Below are 24293 nucleotides of genomic sequence, written 5' to 3' on the forward strand. Positions count from 1 at the left end.
GAAGATCGGGGCGTCCGAGTAGGGCCATGGGTAGCTAGTTCAGCGGTATCAGTGAGGAGCATGTGTCTGCAGACCCGAAGACCTGCAAATTCAGACCCGCACATTCAGACCCCTTGGTTTTTTGCTACAGCGCCCCCTACTTTGTGGTATGCTAATGTTCCCTACTCGGAATAAGGTGGATGTGTCTACAGGCCCGGACAAAAAGGTATTGAATGTTAATCACATCCTTCTTTTGATGTCACACAATTTTGTTGAAAATGTATCCGACAGCGTAACAAACGTTTGACCTATAATACGTTTACAATTAGCCTTATGCATGTCAAATGCAACATAATATTTAGGCTAACCAAGCTTAGCATTTTTCTGCTAGATGCTCTCTTGACCGCACTTTTTTTTTTTAACAAAACTGAACCTTTTAATACCGTGTGCATTAAACGAAACAGAAATAAAACCAAGTGGCCTTTGTGCAGGTCAAAGATGTGCATCTGTGACATTAAACCAAATTGTGTGTGTGTGTTGTTTACATACATGCATACTGTCAATATAAAGTCTATTTGTGTAAGCCTGTGCAATAAAACTTTTGAAATTGAAATTGATTTCATTTCATTGTAGGCTATTTTAAGACTGTTTTGTCATTATAACCTAATTAACCTAATTTCATTGGAGGTTCATTTTTTATTTAGTCCAGGTGTTCCAAGCTTCACAAACAAGTAGATCTTGGAGTTTTATTTGGACTTTGCCCTGTTGAAAATCCATAAGGGGTCTGATTGTGTGCAGTTGCAGTTTAACAGTCAACCAGTAGTTGGTACTGTCAAAACACCACAAGGGATTTGAACGCGCGGGTCCATAAGTGCAGGGGTCTGACTGTGCAGGTCTCCCGGTCTGCAGCGACATACTGCTGGATATCATCATCCTTTTGAACGTCTACTGTAAACACAAAGCTAAATTGGCCGTTAAAACAGTATGTGGTTACAAAAGTAAGAAGATAGACTTTAGTTTAACACCATTAAATAAATGTAAAACATTACATGGTCATTCATATTTATAGGTTAAACAGAAGGTTTAATAGAATTTAAAACTGTCCGAGTGGTGACATAAATCTGTTACTGTGAGGAAAATATGATTGAGAAAGTGAATAACAGGCCGAGGTCACGGTTAACTGGGGACATAGGCCTGATAAGCACATTCTGTCTAGAAAACAATAGAACTGTATTTGGGCATGATGACGTCTGAACACCAAGTAGACGCCACTGATTGTAAATGTACTGAGTGTGTATTGGAAAGACCTGATGGGGCGTGTAAACGTTGTCAGCACGCAGACCTTGGTATAAGACAGGAAGTTCTGTTAAGAGACACTTGGAATTTTGGTATTGTGGATCTTGGAACTCTGTGATGAGTGTATCAAACCTTGATTCAATAAATTCTCCTTGATTGCTGTGAGACCTCTCTGCTGACTCCTTCTTGTAGACCTTTCTATTTTTATAATACACTGTTCTACCATATTACATAGTGCTGTTCTAAGATACTCAAGCAATCTAACGTTAATAAATAAACTGAACAAAACCATAAAAACACACTACCATAATAGCAAATGTAATGCTTAGGTGACATCTACCCACACAGGTAAAATAATATCAGTGATGGCTAATTTACATTTATCTTACTTTGATAAAATAACTTATAACACATCGGTTATGGTCTGACTGTTACTGTTCATAATAGGTTTTGTTCAGAAATGCTGGATTCCATGTCTTATTGTTGTTTGGAAGATTATAGCTAAGCTTATATAAGCTAACACAATGATACAGATTCTGTGGCCTTATATCTAATGTTAATTATAGCTCTTAGCATATCAATAAAGTATTATAGGTTGTCCTGTATTTTATCCACATGATGATCACATTCTGTCACTAATGTTACCTGAATGTTTACCGTAGCTATGGCAACAACAACAGCCTAGCGTTTCAACCAAATTAAGCCATAAAGATAGAACTCTGCACTTTTGAACAAAACCAGTCCCAACTCCCAACAGTCAAACTCCTTAGGACCTTAACCATGTGTTGTTACAAGTTAAAATATCAAAGAAGAAGCAGAAATCCCTCTCCCACACAGCACCGTCCTCACATCTACTTTACTGTGGAAATGGAAACTCGTTTTTTAATTTTTCCTCTTCTAGTGATTTTAGTTTTTGTTATCATAATTACAGAACGAAAATCAAATAAAACGCCTTGTTATTTTATTTTGATTTAAGTCATTTAAAATGAAAATCAAATAACCACTGATTGTTTTTAATTACGTTTGTCAATTGAAAATCAAATTACCAAAACATACACGGACCGGTTAAACACCCATTGTTGTAATAGTTTAGTCAGTTGAAGGATTTTAAAGTTATTTTCTTAGTAGAGGCTGGCTCATTTATCTTTGTGTAATATTTAATAAACAAACATTTTGTAAACACAAATATTTATTAACAAATTAATAAATGCAACAAACAAAACACAATAAAAAGAACTAAAGCTAAATCTACAAGTGTGTGTGTGTGTGTGTGTGTGCGTGTGCGTGTGTGTGGATCAGAGGAACAAAGAGAAGGAGGAGGCGTGTGGGGTCTTGGACCCCTGCTGAGATTGTGACTTTTCAGGCACACAAGAAGCAAGCAGTCTGCTTGATCTAAAAGGTCTACATTCAGGTTATGTGTGTGTGGTCTGTTCAGATACAGTTAAAGTTAACAGAGTGTTAGTGCGTGCAATAACTGCGTTGAGTATTGGTAACAAACATCATCGATTTAACTGAATCAACACTATCACACATAATCATCATCAAAGTCATAACAGGTAAAGTTTCATAACGTACTAGGCCCAGTTGGTGATTAGGTACCACTCCATGAGATGGAAAAGATAAGTTACGTTGCTTTGATGCCAGTGTCTGGTCCTTGTGAAGTAAGCCGGTTGAAGAATGTTGGTTCTCGTCCTTGTTGTTTGCTCTTAAAACAAAAGAGGGATCGGGTCACTCTTTGTTCTGCTCACTTGGGTTAGTAACAAGTTGGTTAATCTAGCTGATGATCCTACTCCATACAGGCCATGTTCAGGGCCTAGGGACAGCTGGCAGCTGATCCCTGGATCCAGCAGAAGAGAGAGGAGATCCGAGAGAAAGAGATTCCAATCAAGAGTCGAGTGAAGAGATAGAGAAAATGGTGTCCTCCAGTTTTGTAGACATGTTGATGTCATCAGCCAGAGATCAGGTCAGCCAATGGGCTGACAGTTTGGGGTCCTTTGGAAAGTTTACACCTGGGTGTTACAACTGTGTGGAGGAGAGGTTGCAGTTTCTTTGTCTGTGACCAAGCGGCCAAACAGGCTTCTGGGCTAGTGTCAACGAAAATGATGACGAAATATCTTCGTCAACGAACCTCTATCACGTGACAAAAACTAGAAGAGACGAAACGAAAATGCTGGGCATGTGACGATGACTAAGACTAAATATATAATGCAATTTCGTTGATGAATAAAAACGAGACGAAATGTCTCTTTATTTTCGTTGACGAAAATAAAGAGACATTTCGAAATAACGTAGTTTCGTCTCGTTTAGTCACGTTATTATTATTATTATTTGAAGTTTCACTCCCAGTCTCGCGTCTGGGTGACATCACTTCCTCAATCCCCACACGCGCATTATTTGGATTCTGAAGCTGCCGCTGCTGTGGGTTAGCGTTACCGTTAGATTTAGGGTTAGCGACAACTAAAGAAACATGAGAACAAAGTGTGGCAACAGCCGGGGGTCGTCTTTGGGAGGAAAAGAAGAAACACTTTCATTACACAGACGTGGAAAGGAAAACCGAATGTGTTGTGGAAAAAGAAAGACCACAAAATCACAGGAAGAAACACCACGGATCTTAAGAGACACCTCAGGGCATCCCATAATGACATTAAGGTGAGTCAAGACATAACGTAACGATACTTTCTGTTTTATTAAGCTCATGTGACATGAGGCTACGGTTAATGTGTCGGGTTTTAACGCTAGCTTTGGCGTTAGCCACTGGAGGTGTGTGTGTGTGTGTGTGCGCGCGTGTGTGTGAGAGAGACTAGCGTGTTTGTGCGAGAGACTAGCATGTGTGTGTGTGTGTGTGTGTGTGTGTGTGTGCATGTGTGTGACAGAGACTAGCGTGTGTGTGTGTGTGCGCGTGCGGTTAGCGTGTGTATGTGTATTTATTTGTGAGAGAGTGTAAAGTGTGTATTTAGTTCCTACCTGACTGACTCACTCTATAGGTGCACTAAACTGCCCCTTGTTGGCCAAATACTTTCACTAGTTTTGTATTTCACAGAGCAAATAACACTGAACTTAATTTAGCATCAACATAAATTGGATAACTTATTGTAGGCCTGTACATGCATGTAAACTAAAGATATCTGCATGGGTTTGGCTAAAAGAAAATGTCGGTTTCATCAATACTACTAGGTACTTTTATTATATTGATTAAATATAATTGCATCACTAAAAAGAGACTAATATACAATTTTCTTTAACTAAAACTAGACTAAAATGTCATAAGTTTTAGTCGACTAAAACTAGACTAAAATGCTCAGACTTTAGTTGACTAAAACTAGACTAAAATGCTCAGACTTTTAGTTGACTAAAACTAGACTAGACTAAAAGTAAAACAGGCCGCCAAAAACAACACTATTCTGGGCCTTGTCTGAACCAAACCGAGAGTTCACATTAATTCAGAAATTAACAAACATCTGTGAATCATGTAGCTAACACATAACTATACTTCACTCATTGATCATTAATTCTTCAATCACGATTGCACCTACACTATAACAATAATTTATTCCTTTTATTAAAGATAGTGTGAATTGTTGTTGCTCATGAGGGGATTGTTGTGTCTCTGTTAATCATGAATAAGGTACAGTGTGGTCTTTACCTACTCTATATGTAAAGTGTCTTGAGATAACTTTTGTTATGATGTGGCAATTTAAATAAAATTGAATTGAAAATAGGGCTGAATGATCCACATTGAGAAGGATCTTTGTCTCTCTTGCGGAGAAGTGAAATAGATGTCTGTGAAAGGGTAAGGGCTAAGGAACTATTTTCCAAAGATTCCTGAAACATTTCTAGAAGAACTGGTGTGAGCTTATCCTTAAATATCTCATAGAATTCTAATGGATAAGCGTCAGGGCCTGGGGTCTTACCATAACGGCATTATAAATCTCATACTTCTCAAGAGTCTGATCTGATCCAGATATCTGTCTCTTTTGGTTCCAGACAGTGTATTTCCAAATCATCTAAAACAAATTCTGTATTTGTTGTATCTAAGGGGATTTCTGAGCTGCTGATGGATACGGTCGATTTTAGTATTAAAAAATCTCATAACAGAATTACAGGAGTCAGTGGAGAAAAGATGGGGAGGGAGAGAGTCAGATGGGCGTAGTGTTTTATGAACCAGTGAGAAGTGTGCTTGAGAGTTGCCAGAGCTTGACCTGACCTGTATGATGGTTGGATTGGTTGGTTAATGGTTCAGAGGTAAACCAAGGTGCAGATTGTGAAAAGGAAACAGTCCGTGTTTTTAAGGGGGCCAGGATATCAAGAAGGTTATGTAGTGACTAAGCAGTTAATCAGGGGTTGAATTGAAGTTGATGTTGGGAAAGCAATGGCCTTAATGTTGCGGAAAGAGATAGTGAGGGGTAGTTCTGTTTTGAATAGTGTCACTTTAGCGTTAAATGAGATTAAAATATGGTCAGAGATGGGAAGGTCAGATGCAGTGCAATTTGAAGGAGTGACACCAGAGCAGCATAGTAGATCCAGGGTATGGCCTTTTGTTGTGGGGAAATCAATAAACTGGTGCAAATGAAAACTATCAAGGCATGATATAAGGTCTTTTGTGAGGTAGTTATTGGCATTATGAATATAGATATTGAAGTCACCAAGGAGAATAACATTAAGAGAGAGGGGTGAAATAAGTCTGAGAAAAGCAGTAAATCAATGAATTCTGAATTGGGTTTAGGTCGACGATATACAGTGGCAACAGCTGTAGGGGATGGATCACTGGTGGCTGGAGAGGTGCCAATTCATCTCCTGGGCACGGCCGAGGTGCTGTTGAGCAAGGCACCGAACCCCCAACTGCTCGGGGCGCCGGTCACTGGCAGCCCCCTCGCTCTAACATCTCTCCATTGGTTGCATGTATATAGGTCCTGTCTGTGCATGTGTGTGTATTTCGGGCCTGTGTGTGTGTAAAATGAAAAATAATAGAGTGAAAATTGAATTTCCCCATTCGCGGGACTAATAAAGGAATTCTTCTTCTTCAGTTTAACGACAAGTGACTCAAATGACTGGTACAGAGAAATGCGAGACTTTCCAGATCTCGTGATAAATCACTGCAAGACCTCCTCCGCTGCCAGTAGTACAGAGTTGACAGCTGTAAACAAACCTGGTGGGAGTTGCTTTGTTCAACTGGGAAAAGTAATTTGGTTGTTGTCAAGTCTCTGTCAGCCAAAAAATTCATATATGCCGTCAATGATGAGTTCCTGGAGAAGATGGATGTTATATAATACAAAATGGAAATCATCATGGTTGCTCCTGGGGGAGACAGTGCTAATGTTAGCCGACCTGGCTAGATTGGCAAGCACACCATGGTCCACCCCCCTGCTGGATAGATTTGTATGACGGCGAAATGAAGACCAGACGGAGTTGATTCTAGTGTCAGAGTTGTCAATGTTGAAACTCCGTCGGAACCCACAGTGAAGATATCTCCGACGAGGTATGTAAGCATTTTGCGGGATACCTCAGCAGTCAGATTGAAGCAGAATATTGAAGCATGGCAGACGAGCAACTTGTCAGTAAAATTATGGCAGTCCAAATAAGTATAACTGACTTGTTGATCCACATGGCTCACACAGCAGGGCCAAGTAAAGAATCAGATGTCGCTGGGTATGAATGAAGCAACTGGTGAGAGCCAGGGCGCCACAAACAGAACTTTATCTGATAGTATACATGATAGTATAACGTGATATCAGCACCGATAGATCAGCAGTGCAATAGACATTTAAAAGTTAGTTAAAAAGCCGGAGAGCAGCTGCAGTAAGTCGCAGCGGCAGTGAGTTGCGCCAGTGTTCACTATATCCCTTAATCTATTTTCAAAAAAAGGAATCTGTTTTTAAGGCATCGTTGAGAATCACAAATACTCAAAAGTACTATTAATTGCTTTGATTTATTTTGTTTAAAGGTTGAATATGTAGAATATTTATAGATTAATACACCCACTTGATGGGTACAGAATGAAAGTATTAGCCTGACGAGACCATCCTGATCTTGCGAGCTCCATTGTATTTCACAGGACAGGGACTGGTAACCTTAGCGTTGTTTTTGAGGCGGCTCGAAGTGTGACGCAATGAGAAGCGACTGTTCAGTGTAAACAACTCTGGCTTGCGCAGATGAGATGACTGAAGCTATTGAGCAAGCTGCTTGCTAGCGCTTTTTTCTCTTGGATCCTTCTGTTGGAATATGAGCCAAACGCCTGAAATTGTGCCTTTTATCCATAAATTCATGTTACACAAATGGCAAATATCCTTTACCAACATATTTTTTTTACTTTGCCTCAACGTCATACGCTTCGTTGATCTGATCGGTTGATTTGGCCTGTCTATCACTAACATAGGTGGTGATAGACAGATGATTTATCCAATCAGCAACCAGTATTTTCGCCTCTTCCCAAAAGATCTCCAACCAAGAGTTCCCAGACTGATATGCAGAGCAAATGCGAATTATGCAAATCAATCCATCTGGCGGAATCAGGTTATGAAAGTATTGCTTTTCCATAAAAATATATATATTTATTCTGAATAAATATTTTTAAAAATGTTTGAAGGGTTTGAAAATTACTTTTTGTCACGTTCTGTTTAAATTGTACCAGCCAATAGTGGGTGGCATTGCGGGTTGCCAGGGTTGTCTGTTGTTCGGTGCATGTACTGTAGGTTGGCTGTGTTTCTCCTTCATCTCTCATCCAATAGGCTTCATCAGTTCATGTAAGCAACTGACCAGGCTGGGAATGGTCCAACTATCTGGTGGGGAGATCCAGGTATTTAACCTTTCACAAGGCTGATGATGTCACTGGAACCCTTTGAACAGTTCTTCTTTGAGGTTAGATTGTTGAATCTCCTGAGAAGGGATGAAAGAGCAGCATTGTAAAGTGGTGTCTCAGACCTCCTCCTCCGTTTAGTGATGTTTTTTCTACTTTTAAATAGATGGCTTCTTTTACTCCTCTTTCAAACCCACGGCTGGGCCATGGGTTCGCCAGTATCCCCTGTTGTGGCAAATCTATACATGGAGGAGAGGACAAGGCTTTGAACTCCTTCAAAGGTATAACACCGAGCCATTGGTTCAGATATGTGGACGACACATGGGTTAAAATCAAATCCAAAGAGGTGCGAGTTCACCAGAGAAGAAGTCAAGGACAACAGTATGCCTTTCATAGACTTTGACATCCATATGGAGAAGGACAGGAGCCTCCACATTGGGGTATACAGAAAACCCACTCGCACAGATCAATATCTACTGTTTGACTCCCACCACCCCCTGAACACAAGCTTGGAGTTATGAGAACCCTGCAACACAAGGTTGATAACGTACCCACCAGCTCACAGGCCCAAGGGGAAGAATGCAAGCACTTGAGAGGCACCCTCACAACTTGTGGTTATCCCAGCTGGACCTTTGTGAAAACAGCAGCTGCTTTCAGAAAGAAAACCAAAGTGGTTGGAAAAGAAAACAAGAGAAACAACATAGTCATTCCGTATGTGGCTGGGGTATCAGAGAAACTCAGGAGGATCTTCAACAAACACTGCATCGCTGTGTATTTCAAACCCAGTAACACACTCAGACAGAGACTAGTACATACCAAGGACAAATCACCACACACCCACAAAAGCAATCTGGTTTATGCCGTCCAATGCAACGAGGAATGCAAAGATCTCTACATTGGAGAAACAAAACAACCACTGCATAAACGCATGGCCCAACACAGGAGAGCTAACTCCTAGGGCCTGGACTCTGCTGTCCATTTACATCTCAAGGAGAAAGCTCACTCCTTTGATGACAACAATGTCCACATCCTGGTCAGAGAGGAAAGATGGTTTGAGGAGTAAATGAAGCCATCTATGTAAAAGTAGAGAAACCATCGCTAAACGGAGGAGGAGGTCTAAGACACCACTTATCTCCAATTTACAATGCTGCCCTTTCATCCCTTCCCAGGAGATTCAACAATCTAACCTCAAAGAACAACTGTTCACAAATGGCCGCCTGTGACTCCAATGAAGTCGAAACCTACTTCCCATTAACAACTGTCACTCCAACAGCGGTTATTGACACTTGGAGCACATAGTGTTCCAGTGACATCATCGGCTTTGCGAAAGGTTAAATATCTGGATCTCCACACCAGATAGTTGGACCAGTCCCAGCCTGGTCAGATGCGTACATGAACTGATGAAGCCTCTTGGATGAGAGGTGAAACGTCTTCCTAGACAAATAACCAAGTCCAGTTGCTTTTGACTGAAATTGCTTTGTTGAAAAGGATGACCTGGACAAATGAGAACATTTCCAAGCCTAACTTTCAAGTGTACTTAGCGGTAATGGTAACTGTCAGTCAAAGTCCTCTGCCAGAGGGGCTGGGTTCAAACAGGCTCAAACAGACTCTGGTCTTCTGCAGGCTACCACTCAAAGGAAGACTTCCAGTTGAAGCGCAGGCTGATAGCTTGACACACTCTGCAACCAACCTGGCACCCTTGTTGTTGCGACTACAATCTTGAGACACTAGATGGCAGTGTTCTGTTTATTCTCCATATTCAACCTTTATAGTATAATGTTTTCAGTTTTCAAAGTATGATCTGCTAGCATCTATATCTAAGTAGACTATAAGGCAAAATAAACTAATAAAAAAAAAAAAAAGTTGCACTCATTTGGCGCAAACACTACGTCTCCCACCCAAAGGACACATCTACGTAATCACTTCAATAAAAACGATAGACTGATTTGTTTTTTTTGCTTTTTTCTGACTCTTCTCTTCCTCTTCTGTTTTCTTCTGAAATCGGTGTGAGCTTTGTGTTTTCCTTTTGATTCTCAGGCGCGTCCTTGTTTGTCTCTTCAGCTCTCGTTGCTCAAAATCTTTTTTATTAGACACATATTTTTCACTTTTTTCCACAATTCTCTTTTGGCTACTGCTATTGGTTAAAAGTTGGTGTTAGACTAAATTCTGAATAAAGCTTATATCTGTTAAAATTTTAAAGTAAACTAGATCCGCCGCTGTAAGCGTATAAACTCCCGTTTAATGACTTAACTCAGGCCGTCTTACTTTTCTAAAATTTGTTTAATAAGACAGGCACAAAAAAAAGATTTCTTATTTCTTTATTTCTACATTTCTTATTGCGTCAAAAACCCCAACATGAATGTCACTATCCCTCCCAACAACTCATGTCAGACGTAGTCACAGCAAACAACTAGGTAATTAAATAAGCCATAAGTAGATAACTAAGGTGCAATGAGCAGGGACAAAATAGAGTAAAAACTGTAAATAATAGCAAAAAATAAATAAAATATATATTTTTTTAAAAGGAAGGGGGGGGGGGGCTCTCTCCTTCCAAGTATTAGGAAATTTGCTCAGCATCATCAGGAATAACAGTAAGACTATACTAATAAAAATCAGCAGTGTATCCCAAGTTTTGTGGAATGCTGTCAAAGATCCGCCCTGTATGAACCTTAAATTCTCTAACCGTAGACAATGTAAAATTTTACATATCCAACTTTTGTGAGTCGGTGAAGAGATATGTTTCCATTTAAGAAGAATGGTACATCTGGCGAGCAGGGTGGTAAAGGCCATGACATGCTGTGTAGTAAAGGGAAGATTTTTAGACAGAGGAAGCCCAAAAAGAGCAGTTAGGGGATTTGGTTCCAAATTTGTGTTAAGAGCCTGCTTGAGGGTTTGGAATATATCGACCAAAGTTCATCAAGCTTCGGGCAGGTCACATGTGTGCGTGGTCGGCTGGGGACTGCTTACAGCGGTTACAAGCATCACTGTGACTAGGGTATATCTTAGCCAATTTAGCGTCTGTGAAATAGGCTCTATAAAGCACCTTTCAATGTAATAGGTTATGCCCGGCACAAATGGAAGATGAGTGGACGAGTTTTAAAATGTCCCTCCACTTGACCTCAGTAATGTCTACCTCCAAATCCTTTTCCCATGCATTTTTAGGTGATACAGTGTGAACTGGGCTCAGAAGAGCAATGTTATTATAAATGACAGATATCAGTCGCTTGTGTTGTACATTGAGAAACAGGATTTAGTCCATCTCAGCTTCAGGGGGGCGGTTTGGTAAATGTCAGAATTCCTTTTGGATAAAATGTCTCATTTGGTACTGAAAAAAGTGGCTATTAGGTAGGCTGTATTTATCCGACATAGATGCAAAGGACGTAAAAACATCATGGTCATTAAGCATTTTGGGGCCCTAATCTGATCACATGTGGAATGTAGGATAGGTGCAGGAAGGGCAAAACGCATAGTTATTCAAAACAGGGGCAAGGATCGAAGCGTTGTGCAAGCCGTGCTGCTTCCTGAACTGGATCCAAATTTAAATGGTATTGATGGCGACCCGATGAGGTGAGACTCTATGAGCAGTTATGGGGAGCTGTGATTAAATTGTAGAATGCAAAGAGCAAAAAGAAGATGTTATCTCAGTATGAGCACAGGGTGGACAGCTGTCTACAACTCCTACGCGGAGCCATATAAAAGTTTATTAATGTTGCAGGCCCAGAAGTAGTGGTGGAAATTAGGGAGTGCTAGTCCCCCTTCAGGTTTAGGGAGTTGAAGAATATGTTTTTTGATACGGGCTGGTTTGTTCTGCCACATAAATGCGTTAAGTTGCTGGTCTAGATTACCAAAGAACGATTTAAGAAAAATTGGGAGGTGCTGAAAAAGATACAGAAACTTCCGTAAAATTACGATCTTAGTAAGATTAACCCAGCCTTCAAGGGACAGGGGAGGGATGCCCATCAAGACAAGTCTGACTTGCATGCATCTAAGAGAGGCTTAAAAATTGTGATAAAAATTTAAAAAAATACTTGAACCCCTTGTCATTTTTTTAAAAGGGAAATATCGATTGTGGGAGTGATCTTGCCAAATTGCTGACAAAAAATAGCTCACTTTTCTGAACATTCAATTTATACTCCAATACGTACCCAAACTGATCCAGAAATGATAAAACTGGGGAGAGGAAGGATGTGGTCTTTGAAATAAATAAGAGAAGGTCACCAACAAATAAGGAGAGTTTATGGGCTAGACCAAAATGAGTGATGCCTTCAAACTCATTCTGGTTTCTAAATCTGATGGCTAATGGCTCGATCGCTATGCAAACAACAAGGGTGAGAGCAGACAGCCCTGCCGGGTTCCATGTTTCAGAGGGAAAATATGCTGAACGGACACTTTGTTGTTTACAGAGGCAGAGGGGGTTACATACAGAAGCTTAACCCAAGAAATAAAATTAGAATCAAAGCCAAATTTCTCCAAAATGAAAAATACAAAGCTCTACTCCAACAGGTAGAAGGCTTTCTCTTCATCTAGCCGCACCATGACCTCAGGAGTGTCCGACCCAGGTGAAAATATGATGTTGAGCAGCCTTCTGGGGTTGATAAATGGATGTCTCCCTAATGTGAAGCCTTTCTGGTCCAGTGAAATTATTGACGACATCACACTTTTGAAGCAGAGGGTGAAGACCTTAGCAAGGATTTTAATACGTTTAAAATTGAGACCGGTCTGTAGCTGCCACATGAGGTAGGATCCCTGTTTTTCTTTAGAAGCAATAAAATAGATGCCTAATACAAGGTCGCTGGCAGTCTGCCTTCAGTAAATGAGTCATTGAACATTCTCATAAGGACAGGGGCTAATAGCATTGAGTATGCCTTAAAGAACTTAACTGTAAAACCATCGGGACCAGGAGATTTCATGTTTTGCATAGACTTGATCGCTTCATGCACCTCCAACAGAGAGATGGGTCTATCAAGTTAACCAGCGATATTTATATCAATCTGAGGGTATGTTAAACAGTCTAAGGGCTTAGGGGTTGCTGCAGTAATCGGGTTGCATTCAGAAGTTTATAGTGCAGTATAGAAATCAGAAAAATACTTTTTGATATTGTAGTCAATTCACTCAAAAAACAACATAGAATTAAAGCCGCAAGCAGCGATGAATGTGCCCTCGCTCTCCCACGCAACCACAGGACCTGAGGCTTTGGAGTGAATCAAACTATGTCAATGTAAAATATGGCAGTTCCTGTTTCCACAAGGGGGGCGACATGAGTGAGATATATAGAGGCGTTGAGGTAGTCATCCTTAGCCTGTATCTTAATTTTCATGATGATACGAGTGCATTAAAGGCATTAAAAAGTCATGTATCGGGCAAATCAGGGCAGAGCCATCATCATGTCCAGCATGTTTGAAGTTGATTGGATCAAGTATGTGGGTGTGAGACACACTCGTATGTAGATGGCGAGGAACAAAAGTTTGTTGAGCCCTAGCAGCCACGCCCTTTGACCTACAGGCCTGCAGAGCTCAGTCTGTAGACAACCTGTAGCAAATTTAGAGTTGAGCGGATAAAATCTGTTGTAGGAGTTTTCCAATCAAACTATGTCAATGTAAAATATGGCACTTCCTGTTTCCACAAGGGGGGGGGGGGGGGGGACATGAGAGAGATATATAGAGACGTTGAGGTAGTCTTCCTTAGCCTGTATATTCATTTTCATGATGATACAAGTTCATTAAAGACATCAAAAAGTCATACATAATTTCTTGGTGAGGAATTGTGACGCCACACGGACGCCATTACTCATGATTAACAGCCTTCAAAATGCAGCTTCACAAACTTGTTCTGCATGTCTTAGAAGTGGAATGAAGTTGATGGAGTCAAGTATGTATTTCTGAGAAATTGTAGTTCACTTCCTGTTTAGACTGGGGGCTGTTGTGAGTAAAGTGGGATATTAATACATCAGGCGAATTAGGTAACCATCATCATGTCCAGCAAGTTAGAAATTCATTGGATCAAGTATGTGGGCGTGAGACACACTCGTATGTAGGTGGCGAGCAACAAAAGTTTGTTGAGCCCTAGCAGCCACGCCCTTTGACCTACAGACCTGCAGAGCACAACTTAAGCTCAGCTCAGTCGGTGGAGGACCTGTAGCAAATTTGAAGTTGAGCGGGTGAAATCTGTGGGAGGATATTTTTGAGCAGAATAAACTAAAAACAAAATGGCCGATTTGCCGTTGGGTTGAGGTCAGGTCGAGGTGGCAGGCATAACGGTGTATTCAGACTATTTAAAATGTCATGTACTGTATATGGGATGAAGTTTGTTGTATAAGGCTTTTTAATTAAAAAGATAATGTTTTTACAGAAGCAGAACATTATCAGCAGAACAAATACACTTTTCATCTGAAAAAAAGCCTTGAAATTCAAGGACTTGGTTTACTTTCGAACGGCACAATTTATGTTTAAAATTAAGAAAAATCTATTCCCCATTCTGATTCAAAACCTATTTCAGGAAAGGGAAAGTACCTATCTGCTGAGAGGGCAAGATGTGCTAAAAAAAAGCCCATGGTTAGAACAAACGCAAAAATGCATTGTATTTCTGTTGTTGGAGTGAATGTTTGGAATGATTTGGCCATAGATATAAAAGACTGCAGAACATGAATTTACTTTAAAACTGTTCTCAAGAGGAACATTATTCAAACATATGTTGATTGTGTATGCTGATAGCAGCAATAAATTAATTATCAGACATTTTCTTTTTGACCTGTGTGTAGCAGCTACCTAAGTTTATGCATTTTAAAGGGTATGCGTTATAAGCTTTAGCTTCTGCCTATTCCCTTTTTTCAGACCATATGAATTTTTTTTGTGTTTGTCATGAAATGTCTTTGTCTAAAATGTCTGAAAATAAACTGAACTGAACTGATCTACAGATTGGACAATGTATGGTGAAGTTACAACCACTTCCTGTTTCTCGGGGAAGGAAGTTTGAAAAAGATCTGAAAACTTTTTGTGGATTTAAAGCAGTTCCTTTTGTGATGGCGGGTGATCAAAATTCCCTGTGCAGCCAAGGCCATGCCCCCCAGTCAAAAGTTATAATTCTCACAGTGACGCATCATACACTACTCAAGGCTCTGCTGACACATTTTCAGGTGGATCGGATCAACCAGTTGACAGTAGCACACTAAAATATAAGCACAGTAACATCCTGTTGCAGGTAGGGGGTGCTGTGACTATAACTCAATATTGTTACACAGATGTCAGGCTAGGTCTGTGATCATATGTGAGAGGTTTGGAGAAGATTGGACAATGTTCGGTCATGTTTAAAAATACTGTCTCTTTTATGGCAGTAGAGCGAAATTTAAAGCCTCGCTACAACCACGCCCTTTGATAAAAAGTGAAATCCTTGGCAATTAATCTTCATACAAGTCTCAAAGGTGAACTGACCAGATTTTTAGTCGATCGGGTTGAATCTTTAGGAGGAGTTTGTTAAAGTATGACACGTGCAAATATTGGAAAATGGCCATAAATATCAATCCTGTTGACTTTAGGATATCACTCCAAAATGTTTTTTTGTGCATCTGGCAGAGTTATATATGCACACCAGTTTTTATACATTTTTGATTATCTAGGAGGAGGGGCTGTAATGTAGGATGCACTACTGAGCCAATCTGCCGTAACCCTTCCTGAAACCCATATCATATCGCAATTTTCACCAAATCAGGCTGACCTTCTGTTGCCAGTAGGTGGCGCTATGGCTGTTGGTAAATATTGGCATGTGTTTGTCTTCAGGCCTGGACTCTGATGATTAATAGGAAATTTGTTGCAGTTTGGACAATGTACATTTAAGTCAGAGCTACTTCCTATTTCATGGCGAAAAGCCCAAAATTGCCGCCATGCCATTACCCAACATGCACAAAACATGCCTTATGTTTACATACATGAAGTGCAGAATCCACAATGGAAATTTCATGTAAATCGGATAATCTTCCTAATTTTTTATCCTGCCAATAGGGGGCTCTAGCATTGTGAGTCAATATTAAGATGTAGGTGTGTTTAGGACATGACTCTTTTCATGCATGAGAATTTTGGTGCAGATACAGCTGCTTCCTGTCACTTAACTATGGCAAAAGGCCAAATTTTGACGCCAAGCTACAGCGACACGGAGTAAAAAAGTACAAAAAGTGCAGAGTATTGTTTGATAACACATATAATTAGATGATACCGGCTGATTTTGAAGTCAATCGTGCTAAATCCCTCGGAGGAGTTTGTTCAAGTACCACATGTGCAAATGTGCAAAAATGACCATATAATTGAAAATGGATTACTTCCTGTTCACTTTAGCATATGCTCCAAGAGGCTTTTTTGTACATCTTGATGAGTTAAATATGCTTATCGGTTTTCATCATTTTATGTCAATCCTGGGGGAGGGGCTGTCATTTAGTGTTTGCCAATAGGGGGAGCTATCACTATGAGTCAATATTGAGGTGTAGTTGTGTTCAGGATGTGACTCTTATCATGTATGACAAATTTGTTGAAATTTGGACAATGTATGGGCAGTTGTCAACAACTTTGTCTTGTTTCGCGATATGGTTGAATTTGGCGTGGTGCCACGCCCATACGGTTTGGTGAAAACTCAAAGTCTTCAGTATCGTTTGATCTGACATGTGTTTAGATGGTTCAGGTCTCATTTTGGAGTCAATAGTGTTAAATCTCTAGGAGGAGTTTGTTAAAGTATAGAGACAGGTAAAAACACATCACTTTCTGTCGCCAGCAGGGGGCACTATGACTGTCCAAATTGAGTTGTAGGTGTTTGGGCCATTACGCTTGTGATGCATGAGAAATCTCCGCGCCCTCCAGCCAATGTTGCCACTCCTCAAGTGCCAGTTTAACTGCCAGAAGTTTGCGGTTCCCAACATCATAATTTCTTTCTGTGGGGGACAAACAATGGGACAAAAAGGCACACGGGTGAAGCTTCTTATCCTCTGGGGAACACTGGGACAGGACAGCTCCAACCCCCACATCTGAGGCGTCCACCTCATCCACAAACTGGCGGGAAGAATCTGGCTGAGTGAGGATGGGAGCTGAGGTGAACCTTCTCTTCAGCTCAGAAAAGGCTCCTTCAGCATCCTATGTCTAGAGATATGGCCTGATAGGGGAAGTAAGAGCAGTTAGGGGTGCAGCAATGCGGCTGTAGTTTCTGATGAAGCGTCTATAGAAATTAGCAAACCCCAAGAACCTCTGAAGCTGCTTCCTGTTCTCAGGCTTGGGCTAATCAAAAACTGCTTTTACCTTCTCGGGATCCAACCTTTACCTGCCCCTGGGTGATGATGTGACCGAGGAAAGTGACAGTAGAGGCGTTGAACTCACACTTCTCAGCTTTGACAAACAGAAGTTCCGGTTCCGGGTTGCTGCTCGTGTGGTTGACCGGTCAGAGCAGAGAGCAACTTTTAGCGTTATATAGCATTTAGTACGTTTTTTTATATATATTTGTTACTTTTTAGTTTACCCTTTGCATGCCACACATGCAGAGTGTGTTTTCTAACTTTTCAACTACGTTATATAGACGAAGCAGACTTTTTTTCCCCCCTCGCCCGTCCCCTTGTGACGCTCTCTTTGTTTACCTCCCTGTTAACCCTGTGACTGCTGGACAACGCGGAAGTTCTTCTCCTGTTTTTCTTTTCCTATTTCACCTATTTCACCTGGCACTTTAATTCTCCATTCGCCATGGATATACCCGTGTTTTTCATGGCCATTCTTCAAGTGCGGTTTCTCCTGGAGTTTGTGACAGCGAGCAGAAACAATGAACAGCGGAACACATACTCCAGAAAGACCCTACTGCAGCTCGGACTCCATCCTCTACACGCCTTCGCCATAGACTTGCTACCTAAGGAATTACTGCGGAGTAACTCAACCAGCCATGACAAGTCCACACACAAGAATAATAAGGTAACCAGAAGGGGGAAGAGCGGAATCAGGGCCAGGCTCAAACGGGAGACTTGCAAACAACGGCCGCTTCCATCTATCGTCCTAGCTAATGTTAGATCCCTCCGGAATAAAACGGACGAGTTACAAGCTAACGTTAACCACATGCATGAGTACAGGACTGCCTCGGTTCTTGCTTTCACTGAGACGTGGTTAAATAAGAACGACGTTGACAATGCCCTGCACGTTAATGGCTTCGGCCCCCCTCTAAGACTTGATCGAGATAGTGAGCTCACCGGTAAACAACATGGCGGCGGCGTGTGTCTGTATGTTAGCACACGCTGGTGCTCAACGATCGTCGTGAGGGAGAAACTGTGACATTAATGAACATGTGGACACTGTGTCATCGTACATCTCCTTCTGTGTGGACAACATCATCCCCTCCAAAACGGTCACTATCTACCCCAACAACAAACCCTGGATCACCAAAGAGCTCAAGGAGATCCTCAACAAGAAGAAAAGGGTCTTCTTCTCCCGCTCCGGAGAAAAAGGAGGTCAACAGAGAGGTCAAGCATGCCATAAAAACTGCCAAGCTGAAGTACAAGAACAAAGTGGAGGAGTGCTTCACGCAGGGTAACCTCCGCTCAGACTGGCAGGGACTCAAGAACATGGCTGCTGTGAACACTGCTGCCAGCAACTCAAAAACCATCCAGGTTACAGGCAGTAGCTTTTCATCTCTCCCCAACGACCTTAACTCTTTCTACACAAGGTTCGAGCAGGACAACACCACCCAGCTGGAAGAAGCGATGTCCAAGCTCAAGCCCAGTGACTCAGCAGCTTTCACCTTCAGCGCAGAGGACGTGGTGAAAGCCCTCAGGAAGACAAGGGAGAACAGCTCACCTGGCAGACCACATCAGCGGCCACGTCCTGAAGCACTGTGCTGAGCAGCTAGGGGGCGTGTTTCAGAAACTGTTTCAAAGATCCATGGACAGCAGCATAGTCCACCAGCAGTGGAAACACTCAACAGTTATCCCCATCCCCAAGAAGAGCGCCGTAAAATGTCTGAATGACCTCCGGCCGGTGGCCCTCACCCCTCTTGTGATGAAGGCCATGGAGAGGATCATAAAACAACACATCATCAGGGAAACTCACTCCCAGATGGACCCGCTCCAATTCGCTTATCAAGCTGGCAGGGGCGTCGGTGATGCAAAAACATTCATAATAGACACTGTTCACAAACACCTGGAGCGCCCCAACACCTCAGCCAGACTCCTGTTTGCAGACTTCTCCTCTGCATTTAACACCATGCAGCCCCACATCCTGGCTGACAAACTCTCAGCCCTCTTTCATCTGGACCAACAGCTAATCCTGTGGATACTGGACTTCCTGACCAACCGTTCACAGAGAGTCCTGGTCAACAGCACCTTCTCCGACCTCCAACACACCTCAACCAGCTCCCCTCCGGGCTGTGTGCTCTCGCCTCTGCTCTTCATCCTCTACACCGATGACTGCAGAACCACACACTAACTGTCATCTGGTGAAGTACGGTGACGACACGTCCTCCTGTCTCTGCTGTCAGGCCCATCTCATCACCACGGACCAGCTCTTCAGGAGTTTGTGGAGTGGTGTGACAGCTCCTGCCTGGAGCTGAATGTCAACAAAACCAAAGACATGGTGGTGACCTTCTCCAACAAGCAGAGGGAACTGGCTGCATCAGCAAACACCGTGATCCACGGGAAGCCTGTTGAAGCAGTTGAGGAGTACAGGTACCTGGGCACCATCTTCGACAGCCTGCTGAAATTCTCCTCCAACACAGAGGAGATTCTCAGGAAATACCAGCAGCGGAAATACCTCCTTAGGAAGCTCAATTCCTTTGGAGTCAGCAAGAACATCCTCCTGACCTTTTACTACTCCTTCATCGAGAGCATCATCACGTTCTCCATCACATGCTGGTTCTACTCCACCAGCCTCCAGAACAGAGACCGCCTGCAGATCACAGCCACGGTCTGCTCTAAGATCATTGGACTTCCTGTTAGAACTCTGTCGACCATCTATGAGCAGCAGACACTCAGGTTAGCTGGTCGGATCATGCAGGACCCCTCTCATGCTCTCTTCTCAGCGTTCGAGTGGCTCCCCTCAGGACGCCGTCTTCACTGTCCCTGCTGCAGGACACATGAGAAGAGCCACCTTCATCCCCAGGGCTGTCCAGCTCCTCAACTCCTGACCCCTCTGACCATCCCCCTCCCCACTCTTGACACCCTCCCCTGGACACCATCACCCCCCCCCCCCCCCCACTCCAGACTGCTGTTTTCCTGCCATGCACCACTATCACTTTATTATTTAGTATCTGCATATGTCACTTTATTATTTAGTATCTGCATATATCACTTTATTATTTAGTATCTGCATATAGCTTAAAGTTATATATTATATTTATACTCATTACATATATGTATCATGTCTGATCACATCTGAATCCGATCACTGTCCACTTATACCTTTTCTGCACTACAGTTCTGTTTATACCTGTTTCAACAGTCTACTGCATGTTTACATCATATACACCCATTCACATGTCTGCTAACATCTGATACACGCATGTCTTCTACATCTCACGCCGACGATGTTCTATGTAACTAACTGTGACAGTGTGTTTAACTTGTACTAACATCTAGAAACTTTCCTTTCTGCTGTTCTTCGTATCGAACTCTGTGACTGGATTCTAACCTGTACTAACACACTAACATCCTGACACTTATTCTAACCTGTACTAACACACTAACATCCTGACACTTATTCTTCTTTTACACTTTATTCTTGTTGATAGGTAAAATGTTTTTTGTATAGTTGCACTGACGTTATTTGCTACGCTGTGTGCCCTGAATTGCCCCCGGGGACAAATAAAGTTTTTTGAATTGAATTGAAGGTTCTCCAGCAGGCGCTGAAGGACTTGGCGGACATGTTGGATGTGCTCTGCTAGATTCTGAGAGAAATTAATATGTCTTCTAGGTATATGCAACCGGCACCCCAAAGATGATTGTTAATTTTTGGATTAACGTGAACTTTCAGTTTGATTATGAGAAGGCCTCAGCCTTGCTCAGACAAACAGGAACGAATAGGCCGAAAGCCTGGGAGCCTTTGTCCCTGAGCACATTGTCACAAACAAAGGCCTGCCATGCACTCTCCCTCACAGGTCACACCCAGGTGTGATTCTCCAAGGGACTGTCAGTTCCTTGGCTAACCTGACCTCTGGTGATGACATCTTCAGTGTCTATAAAAGTGTAGGACACCCCTTCCTTCTCTCTCTTGGATTTCTCTTCCTTTGAATCTCCACACTCAACTCAACGCTCTCCTGCCGGATCCAGGGACCAGCTGCCCGCTGTCCCTCGGCCCTGAAAAGGGCCTGTATGGTGTAGGATCACTGGAAAAGGTTAACCAACCTGTTATCCACTCAACTGAGCAGAAAAGAACTTTCGTCTGCTCCGGAATCAATGAGCGCCAGAAGCTCCAGAGTCTGGCCCTTCCAGCTGATAGTGGCGTGTAACTGAGTTCAAGTCAAGGAGACAGAGGTGTAGCTGCTCGGCTCGCTAGGATGCCCCTCCGTGGCGTAAGTCAGCGGCTGGAGGTCAAACACAAACCCGCACTGCATGAGAAAAGTCTTACATTGTCCGAGATCTCCGCCATACCTCTCTGGTGGGGAGACCCAGGGTTCCGGGAAGGAGTGAATTGTCGCTGCCGCGGCTGAGTGGCTGGTGCGGACTGGGCAGTCGGAGCGGCAAAAGCTGGTCTCGGAGGTGAGCTTACCATGATACCCTGGACGGTTGTCATCTGGGCCCAGTATTTCAAAATTTGTAATCTGGATCAGAATAATCCGGATAATGAAATCCTCCTTTTCTCAGTCATGGATCACGGTGATCCTGCTGACTTTATCTGAGTATTTCAAAACACAGGCAGGGTGGATCACCGTGATCCCTACCTGGCCGGATACGGATTTCCCAATCTCAAGTCTCCGCCTCCGGGATCTGAAACATGGTGGACTACTTCATGAAAGGAGTAGCAGAGAGCCGACTTTCACGTCAAAAGTGTAAGTTAACCGTCGTCTATTGTGTAGCGGTTTTAATACCATACGAACGGCAACCAACACATCATGCAAGCCAACTATTTGAATTGTCACCTTATTAAAAGCAGGCCGTGGCGATCTCTAATTGAGACGCGGCCGTGCTAACGGGAGCTAACGCGGCTCCATTGACTTGTGTGTTAAGCAGCTAGCGGGCTATCATTAGCGGCTATCATTAGCGTCACGGCAGATTTACAGTATAAGCAGCCTGCATTGTGTACAGACCTGCTCAGTGCTTAGAAAACACAACGCAACACAGTTTGAGTATTAACTACAAGGTTTGTTCAGAAGGTTCAGAATGCTACAGTAGCCTAATGCTGGTGATGATATCATGTTTTTGTGTAGGCTACATAAACACAATTTGGGATTGTGGATTAAGATACTCATACACCTTCTACCTTCAGAGTCCACTCACAGCCATGGACCACTCAGCTACAACAGGATGAGTGCTGGAAATCCTTGAAAATGCTTTAATTGTATTGATACATTTAAGACTTTCAAGTAATTGGAGTTTGAATAAAGTGCTTGAAACTGCTTAAATTTGTAATGGCATTACTTTCATGGTATTGGTCAGTGACACAATTAGAAACATTTCTTCATCCTAATTCCTCCAACATAATTATGATAATTTATAAAAGGATCTGATTTGATGAAGTAAAATAATCAGTGTGTAAAACACTAACTGAAATACATTGCTACATGTTTTAAAATCACATTCAAGCTATATCCAAATATTTTAAAGGTGCATTTTTAAGCTTGAAGCCACTTTGTCTTCAATTAATCAGAAGCATGAAAATATACCTTGAAAATGCTTGGAAAGTGCTGAAATGTGCAGCATGACATTAACACTGACACAGAAAAAATGTGCACATTTTTCTTTAATCATTCAAGTGGAAAAATAAAGATTAACCATGGCATTTCTCACAGCTCTTCCAGCAGGACCATCAGGCTGCTGCGGTGGTGGAGGCAGCGGATCGGGGACTTCTGCGCAGGGAGGAGGTCCATCAATGGGAGCCCCAAGTGGCACTCTCCTCGTTTGTGCAATGTTGTGGAGCACAATGCAGGCACAGATGACGTGACAGGCCTTCTGTGGCTCCACACGGAGATAGTTCAGGCAGGCAAATCTGCGTTTTATCACGCCATTCAGGCGCTCAATTGTCCCTCTTGTTGTGGCATGGACACTGTTGTACCTCTGCTGAGAGTCATTGGTGACAGTAGCAAAAGGGGTCATCAGCCAGGGTAGAAGGGGGTAACCGCTGTCACCGAGGAGGATACCATCTGGGGCGGCCTGCTGGAACCTTTGAAAGAGGTGGCTTGACCTCAAAATACGGGCATCGTGTACAGACCCAGGCCATCTTACGACACAGTTGGTGACAATGAAGTCAGCGTTCCCCACAAGCTGCACGTTAATGCTGTGCCGGCCTTTTCTGTTGACATACTCCCATTCCCTGGCATGAGGTGCCTGAATATGCACGTGAGTACAATCAATAACACCAATACAATTGGGCATCCCCCCCAATGAGAAAAACTTCCTCTTGGTCCTTGCCACGTCGTCTTCATTTTCAGGCCATTTCACAAATTGACCCAGAAGATTGCTGAGGGCAGATGACACTGAATGCACCACATGGCCGACTGCTGACTTTGTCACCGCCAGTCCATCCCCAATTACCTCAAAGAAGGAACCACATGCATAAAACCGTAGCGCTATAAGCACTTGCTCCTCCACAGTCAAGGCATGGCTCCTCAGGGTGGCACGTTCAAGGTGAGGATGAAGAATATTACAGATGTAAGTAATATCATCTCGCCCAAATCTGTATCTTGCATAAAGCTCCTCATTTGAGTAATGCTCGAGCAGGTTGGGGCGCTCAGCATAATGCCGTGGCCTATACCTTCTCCTTTGCTGTCGGTGTCGGTGTACAATTGCTGTCATTGTCTTGTCAACCAATCTTGTTCAGCTGAGAACCCAATTTAAGCCCTTACTAATGAACCTGGGATACTCTCACACCTGAAAGTAACGAGACTGGCAAGGTATAAAAGAGTGACTGGTTGATCAACCTCCAGACACCATGGAGGCCCAAAAGAGTAAGGGATTGAACTTTACAGCTGCTGAAACGCATGCGTTGCTGGATGGGGTGAGGTCACATTATAGTGTTTTGTTTGGCACTTTCGGCACCCCTGGCCAGACCAGTGTGTCTGCAAAGAC

The 24293-nt window shown here is 42.6% G+C and overlaps 1 protein-coding gene across 1 annotated transcript; it reads right to left on the minus strand.

Annotated features, from left to right (window-relative positions):
- Positions 1-22976: 22976 nt before the first annotated feature.
- On the minus strand, positions 22977-24020 carry LOC310950642 (putative nuclease HARBI1; the record flags this gene model as incomplete). The annotated part of the gene is made up of 1 exon (XM_083918547.1): positions 22977-24020. The coding sequence occupies one exon, from the start codon at positions 24018-24020 to the stop codon at positions 22977-22979; it is 1044 nt and encodes a 347-aa protein (XP_083774673.1).
- Positions 24021-24293: the final 273 nt, after the last annotated feature.

The sequence above is a fragment of the Echiichthys vipera genome (assembly GCF_963691815.1).
Source record: "Echiichthys vipera genome assembly, chromosome: 8".
Lineage (NCBI taxonomy): Eukaryota > Metazoa > Chordata > Actinopteri > Perciformes > Trachinidae > Echiichthys > Echiichthys vipera.